The 8,323-nt window shown below is 42.7% G+C and overlaps 1 protein-coding gene across 1 annotated transcript in view; it reads right to left on the bottom strand.

Moving 5' to 3' along the window:
* HMGN3 (high mobility group nucleosomal binding domain 3) overlaps window positions 1-7,867 on the bottom strand; it is a 115,730-nt gene extending 107,863 nt beyond the window's left edge. The window contains exons 1-2 of the mRNA XM_045009014.1: window positions 7,779-7,867; window positions 883-1,081 (exon numbers count right to left, since the gene is read on the bottom strand). Coding sequence (XP_044864949.1) covers window positions 883-909 — 27 coding nt within the window. The 5' untranslated portion in view covers window positions 910-1,081; window positions 7,779-7,867. The remainder of the gene's footprint in view (window positions 1-882; window positions 1,082-7,778) is intronic.
* Between the last annotated feature and the right edge of the window lie 456 nt (window positions 7,868-8,323).

An 8,323-nucleotide genomic window follows, 5' to 3' on the forward strand; every position in this document is an offset into this window, starting at 1 on the left:
GACAAAAGCCTGTACTGTACTCATGGAATCAAAGTCTATTGATACCCCCATGACAATATTTTAGGTCTATTTAGATAAATTTGAAAGTGGTGAAAACCTCCCTCAGCAGACATGAGGAAGCAAGGGCGGGACAGGGGATAGCTGATGGTTTGGTTTGGTGGGAGTCAGTGTTCTCCTACCTTCCCAGTTGGGAGCTTCCATTAGGCCTCTTCCCCTTCTAGCTGTGGTTTCTCCCTCCCAGGGCTTCCTCTGGGTTGCTTCATGCTGCATCCCTTTTCCCTAGCCCTCAACTAGGCTGTGCCCATCTCTATTTTCCTTCCCCACCTGTCCCATATCCCCTTTGCCTGTCCCATCTCATCCTATCCTAACTCGGTGTGGTATAGATTTTTCAAAACAAAATAATAAAACATGCCATTTTAATTACAAACAAGCAGTTCTACTAGGTGGGCTATGGGGCGCAGATGTGCTGAACTGTCCCTCCCTGCATGGAGTATTGGATCTAGTAAGACAACATTACAGTCAGTAAAATAGGTGTTTAAAATATAAATCCAGATTATAAGCGATTTATCTATGCAGCTGCATATAGGAAAATGCACGCGCAACCATGATGAATGTGAAGTAAGTGACAGACATCTAACTGGACTTTTTCTTGAACATTATTTTATCAGATGTCAGTGGCAATCATTGTATGGACAAATTAGATTAATAAATGGGCACACAATTTTGTGCATTCTCTTCTGAAAACCTGGTCCATGTTTCTTATAGCCAGAGTACTGTGCACAGCTACAGCAATATAATAGTTACATCACCACATGAAAAGAATAGAATTTGAAAAATGAAAAAATAATTAGACTCAGGGATTCAAAAAGAGGCTCTACTCACTTTTGAAAACAATCTCGTTTTGCCCATTCTCCTGCCAAAGCTGCTCTTTTAGAAAGGCAAAGTGACGTTAAATGCTCTTAATCTTGGTGTGCTGGGGAACAAGAGGTTGGGATAGTTCAGATTCAAAGTGTTGGGCGCTTATTAATCTTGCAGGCAGGACTAGATCTCTCACAAGATTTCCACTGGGCCTGTCCAGCACCTGGAAATACAGCAGCATGTAGAAATGAAAAAAAAAAATCAAAGTTTTCAGATCTCAGAGATGGTTCAGTTCAGGCTCAATGTGAATTTTGAACAAGGGCTCAGGATAAGGGAAGCTTTTTAATGCATCCTAACCATTTTGCTCATCTCTAATTTGGAGGCAAACCCAAGACCACTGGGGGAAATACTATGGCCTAGCGAGGTTGCCTAGGAAGGTTGTGGAATCTCCATCACTGGAGATTTTTAAGAGCAGGTTAAATAAACACCTATGAGGGATAGTCTAGGTAATACTTAGGTCCTGCCATGAGTGCAGGGGACTGGACTAGATGACCTCTGAAGGTCCCTTCCAGTCCTATGATTATTTGGGCCCAGACAGAGAGGAGGAAGTCCATGCAGACGGACTCTGCACAAGCTCCATGGCAGCCCTCCGTGCATGGGGAAATAGTGTGATCAGCAGTGGTGCAACACTTTAAAAAAAAAAGGGGGGGGGTTGAGGGGAGAGAGAAGGCAGGGGAACAGATCCCCTTATTCCCCTCCCACCCCATAGCTGTATCCATAGTGCACAGGTTGGGGAAGTGATAGGGGTTGTCCCGTGTGTCTGTGCACTGTATGGAGTCATTAGCCCTCCAGATAGGGTGGAAGAACCTGCAATTCCCCCATATTTTGTAGTGGAAATGAGGGCCCAGGTGCACAACACTTTTACAGGTTCAAGTTGAGCCTTCTAATCCTTTTGAAATCTTTTATCTGAGTGCACAGCCCAGTGATGTGGCCTATCCACTTTTTCCGAGGGTTTGGCCCTTGGAGCACGTGATGGGAAAGAATGTCATTGCAACTAATCCCCAAGAGATCATATACAGCAGGAGTGGCCAACCTGAGCCTGTGGCAGGGCCGCCCAGAGGATTCCGGGGGCCCGGGGTCTTCGGCGGCAGGGGGCCCCCGCTGCGGCGGTAAGTCGGCGGTGGGGGGTCCTTCCATTCCGGGACCCACCGCCAAAGTGCCCCAAAGACCCATGGCGGGGACCCCCCGCTGCCGAATTACCGCCAAAGCGGGACCCGCTGCCGAAGTGCAGCCCCCGCCGCGGGTCTTCGGGGCACTTTGGTGGCGGGTCCCGGAACGGAAGGACCCCCCCCACCGCCGAATTACCGCCGAAGACGCGGCTGCACTCCGGTGGCGGGTCCCGCTTCGGCGGTAATTCGGTGGCGGGGGGTCCTTCTGTCCCGGAGAGGAAGGACCCCCCGCCAGCGAAGACCGGGAGCGAAGAAGCTCCGGGGGCCCGGGCCCTGCTAGAGTTTTCCGGGGCCCCCGGAGCGAGTGAAGGACCCCGCTCCAGGGGCCCCGAAAAACTCTCGTGGGGGCCCCTGCTGGGCCCGGGGCCTGGGGCAAATTGCCCCACTTCCCCCCCCCCCCCCACCGGGTGGCCCTGGCCTGTGGCAAAGCCCGGGATTGAGCAGTGAGCACCCACCAGCACATTGGGGCTGAAGCTACAGGCACCAACTTTCCAGAGTCGGTGCCTATACAAGGAGCCACATATTAACTTCTAAAAAGCCGCATGTGGCTCTGGAGCCACAGGTTGGCCACCCTGATACACAGTGTAAGAGGTATGGGAAGTACCTGCATACAATATAGAATGCACATTAACCCAAAGCACTATAGCTTTTTGACACAACTTAAAATAAACATATTTAAAATAGCAAGATGAGGATAGTAAACTTTACCACAAGATCAAATGGTTAAAGAGTTTTCAAGGAAATCAATGGTGCCCTCTAAAGGAAACTAGTATGTTATACAGGACCCTTGACAGATATTGTTCCTACTGTCAAGATACTATACAGCCCATAAACTAATACTGAAAGAGAGACTCCATTATGGAAAATTATTCCAGATTGTTCTGTTTAAAATTAGCCTCCTCAAAAGAACCTGATCTATGAAAAATCATTTAGATAATTAGTTAGTGTGTAAAATATAGACGATTTACTCTTCATCCAAATTTGAGAAAGAATATGAGCTCTACATAGGCTTTGTCAAAAAATTATTGGTTAGGTAATAAAATATTCCTACCCCAAGCTATACTGCATTTTTGTCATGAAAGATCATTTAAATACTTAATTGTGATATAGACAAACTGCAATATTATCAACCTAAAGGACTACACACATGAAGCATTGTTAGGCCCTTACTTTGTACGACATCTTTCATAAAACTGTATCCCAGAGCTAGATAATATATAACTTGTATGAGGTATAAATAGATTGGCAAATCATAATATACCAGCCTCAAAAAGAATAATGGATGAATGAATACATACTAATCTAATCATTTATTTATAACTATTTTGTCTCTTGTCTCAAAAGGAACAGTTCTGACATAACAAAAGGCTGCAGTTACTTTACAATGCATTAATATACTTCAGCATATTTTCTTTTGAGAAATGTCACTTAAGGTATCATAGATCCCAACCACACAGTTTGTTTTTAAGCAGAACTCCCCATTAACTTCAGTTGGAGTTCTGCTTGAAAAATTGATAGAATGATCTACTCTTACATTAACAAGTTTTAAAAGTACTCCTATATTGTATACTTAAGGGCCTGTTCCCTAGAGGTGTGAGCTGTCATTGATTCCATTTGCCAAATTGCAGACACTGGGCCAAATCCTTGAAATACACTGTTGACCACAAAAGTAGGTGCACATTTACCCCACCAAAGCAGCACTAATGAGCATGTATATTCATTTTAGCAGGAGTCTTGCAAAGAGCTCTGCTACTCATACAGATTATTCTTCTCCTAACCTCAATAGGAGCTGTGGTGGGTGCTGCTGAGGCCAATTATTTTGGAATAGAGGGCCTGATCCAATCCCCAGTGGGGAGTCCTACCACTGACTTAGACAGGGCTTGCATCAGGTCTGGATTTTGGTGTCTAATTTACGTACTGATATTTGGAAATACGGATTTCTGAAAGAGACAGAATAGTTAAAAAGAAAGCAAAAAGAACTTTAACACTTACAAAAGTTTATAAAATTTTAAACACTTTGACTAAAAGATGTATTTTTAATGTTGTTTTAGTAACCTGTGCCCTTTTGATATTCCCCTGACTGCCCGTATAGTATCAAGATGACATGTTTTATCAGCTAAAGTGGCATATTGCTCAAAGCAAGGTTAGACCCTGTGCCAGCGTAATTAGATATAGCTTATCAATCTGAACAAATTAAAAGACACATGGCTTTTAGAAAACAGTGGTTAGAAATAGTAAGGCATTCTTAGGGAGATATGCCATATCAATTTTAATATGAAATCTCTACCTGCAAAAAATTGGGATGTATTTTATAATTACAGTACTTATTTTCTGCTAAAGAGTCTGGTTTGCTTTAAGTACTGATAAATGCATATTGTTTGCATGCATGCTTTTTCTTAAGAAGCTTCTCTCCTCTAGAGGCAATACTGCAAATTGCAGTGTATTATGGGATTTAAGATTGGTTGAATGAATTCCCCACTGGGATGTCAAATATATTTTCACAGGAAAGCATGCTCTCCAGTGAATTCTGGACTAGGAATCAGGAGGGTTCTATTCCCACATGTTTCACTATGAGGTAAGTCACTGCACTGCTCTGTGCTTCAAAATAGCCTGCAGTGAAATGGGGAAATCATTTACCAAGCACTTGGAGATGGAACAGGCTCTATAAAACCTAAGTATTATTATTTATTTAAAGTTGTGGTGACCTTGGGACAGATTATTTAGGTATGGAAAATATGTCCCCAGCATACAATCATTAAAGCAGCAAAATTAGAAGCCACCAGAGTGACAATTGTCAGTCAAATAAAAACTCCTCCACAAGGGCCTAAACCTGAAGTCCTGGAAGTTAGACCCATCCCTACTCAGCCAATTTAGCCTCAGTTGTGCACTCATTTAAGAGTTTGGATTCTGGCGGTTGTTATATGATGATAGGAAGCTCAGACACTTGCCAATCCAGACACAATTTCTGCACACTCAGAACTAACAATTAGCTGATCTCTAATGAAGAACAGCAACTGTTATATGTCCTCATGTGAAATTATGAAGCTGATTATTAAGCAAACATAGTGCCACCAGTTTTTATGAAATTTGCAGAACACAGAACACCACATTATTAATCCCCCCCAAAGCCTTACAATATAACATGGATGAGAAGCACAGCAAAACAAAACGGGGACGGGGAGGGTGTAGAGAGCTCAATGGTGAGGAAATAAACATAGGAGGCATTTAGGGATAAAGTTAATTTTAAGGAGGAATATGAAGCAGAGTATGACCCAAAGAGAAGACTGGATTCTCCACTCCATTAAGATCACTTTCTGCTGAGCAAGTAGCACAAAATGGCCGGCATAAGGGGATGGAGCCGGTATGTCAGTGGTCTTTGAGGGGCAGAACATAGGTATAGTGAAGCAGAGTTCCACTGCATCTCCACAGACCTTAGGTCAGTGGCAGAAGTTGGTGTAGGCTCCCTCCTGCTCTAGTGTATCCTGGGGATAGGCAGACAAGGTTCAGAAAAACTCAACCACTTCTGTACAGCTGCTCCTCTCTACTATATCAAAACACAGCTTGGCTACAGTGGAGAACTGGGAACAGCCTCTTCCTATTGCAAACAAGGACTAGTGCTCATCAGATAAGTTACCATAATTTTTGCTGCTATATTTGCAAAAATGTGAGCTGAATAGCATACCAAAAATGAGCAAAACTAGTTTGAAGTTAACCTGTGGCTTGCTCTGAATGTAAATAGCTGAGCTATGTTGGCACAAAACAATATATAAAAGCATTTCTTATGCAAACTGGGTTTGCAGTTAATCAAGTGAATTGTAACTTTAAGAGTATCCTAGCAACTTCTCAACAGCCCGGGAAAGTCCCAGCTGACAATGTACACTGATGTGATTGTTCGATTTGTGCAGTCATCAAAACTTTGCAGTTAATCAAGAAGAGAATTTGAAACATGAGACTGAGTTAAATTTGAGCTAACAAAGGGGAATTTTATGTGAATTACATCACCAGGACACTTCTTATGGTCAGAGCCATCATCCCAGGACAGGAACAGGTCAGAACAGCACAAAGTGAAGGTCAGATAATTCTGGCAACAAAACCTACCATTATAAAAATAGACAACAATTGTACTGTGTAAAACTCTGTGATTCCACATTGCCAGCTCTCCATTTTAGAACTTTGCTGCAGAATATGAGAGAGTAATTTTTAAAATTTATTATTTTTTAAACACAGGACGACTCAAGCCACACACTGAAAGACAGGTACCACCAAAGACCTATCTGAAATTGTAGAAGAATCATAGACGATTAGGGTTGGAAGAGACCTCAGGAGGTCATCTAGTCCAACCCCCTACTCAAGGCAGGACCAACCCCAACTAAATCATCCCAGCCAGGGCTTTGTCAAGCCAGGCCTTAAAAACCTCTAAGGATGGAGATTCCACCTCCTCCCTAGGTAACCCATTCCAGTGCTTCATCACCCTCCTAGTGAAATTGTGTTTCCTAATATCCAACCTAGACCTCCCCCACTGCAACTTGAGGCCATTGCTCCTTGTTCTGTCATCTGGCACCACTGAGAACAGCCGAGCTCCATCCTCTTTGGAACCCCCCATTCAGGTAGTTGAAGGCTGCTATCAAATCCCCCCTCACTCTTCTCTTCTGCAGACTAAACAAGCCCAGTTCCCTCAGTCTCTCCTCATAAGTCATGTGCCCCAGCCCCCTGATCATTTTCATTGCCCTCCACTGGACTCTCTCCAATTTGTCCACAATCATTTACATTGTGTGTTTATCTCTGTATTGTTTTTTGTCTATTTAAACAAAGGCTATCCCCTGTCCTACTAACAACTTACATTGATATCGTGTTTTTTATCCCCAAATACATCAAAATGCTTTACAAACTTAAAATAATATGAAGAGCAATCACATCACCACCAGTGAAATGCAGCCATCTCTAAAGTGCCACCCAGTTTCTGCTTAGGACAGCACAGCAACATTACGCAGTAGATGAACCATGAAGGGAAGATGAGAATGAGAACCACTGGTGCACAATATTATGTTCCATAAAGCCCTTCTACGGACCCTGCAGAGCTGTTTCTGTTACAGTAGTAGATCATATGATAAACAATGATACTTCTTGCTTGGTGGTAGCCAAGGCACCCTTTAGGATTTCCAGAGACATTTTTGGTCAATTTAAAATAAAAGCCCTCTCTGCACCCTTAGTAGCTGCTGCCTATCTTTCAACTGTAATCAAATCTGTTTGCAGGTAACACTAAAATTGGAAGGTGTAGCAAGGAACTGTAGCTACAAAGTGGGCAGGAGGAAGGAGGGAAATGTTATTAAGCGACTCACTTTAGTGTACTGGGTACAGTATTTTCATCTTCTTAAAACAGATGTAAAATACTTTTTAGTGTAATTAAGCACCAGTTTTGTCTCAGAATAGAGAGAGGAATGTCTACGAAAGGTTCAAAATCTTAAGAAGTGATCTCCAACATGAAAAGGAACCATGAATATCCAACTGAAATGGCAGGCAAATTCAGTTCAGCAGCATATAATTAGACTTAAAATTGGCCAAGGATTAGCAAAAAGTTCCATATGCTCTTTAATGCTCACAGCAGTTACATCATTGTTTTAGGTCTTAGTTGTAAACCAACATCTGCAGCACAGTGCCTTCTGACAGCATGCAGATACCATCAGTACTCACCTAGAGGTAAGAGATACTCCTATTTACTCTCCAACACCACTTCTTGCAACTCCCATCCAACTACTGAGAAGAACCAACTCTCATAAGACCTGACAAGATTCCAATGCACACATCACAATGGAATGTTATTCAGGACAGAAATGGACTACCTCTATCAGCCAGTTAGAATTTTCCTGACATTCTGAGCAGCTGCGTAAATGGATGCACAAACTAAAGGCCTGATCCTACACCATTAAAGTCAATGGAGCAGATTTGGGCCCTAAGGTAGTTGGTTAGTGAGAAGGAAATCAAGCATGGTCTAGCTCTGTGGGTAATTTACTTGCTAAATGGGAAATGAAAAAAATAGTTATTTCATAACTCAATATCAGATTCTGTTTTCAGAAAAGCTACCCTGCACAGAGAATTGTTCATATAGGTCCTGATCCAAAGCTCACTGAAATAATAGGAATCTTTCCCTGGATTTCAATGTAAGTTTTGACCTTTGGTTTGTTTTCAGGTATATGTTACTTAGCTTTGTGTTTCATTCGGTAAAGTGTGTGCTTTAG

Source organism: Mauremys mutica, chromosome 3 (genome assembly GCF_020497125.1).
Source record: "Mauremys mutica isolate MM-2020 ecotype Southern chromosome 3, ASM2049712v1, whole genome shotgun sequence".
Lineage (NCBI taxonomy): Eukaryota > Metazoa > Chordata > Testudines > Geoemydidae > Mauremys > Mauremys mutica.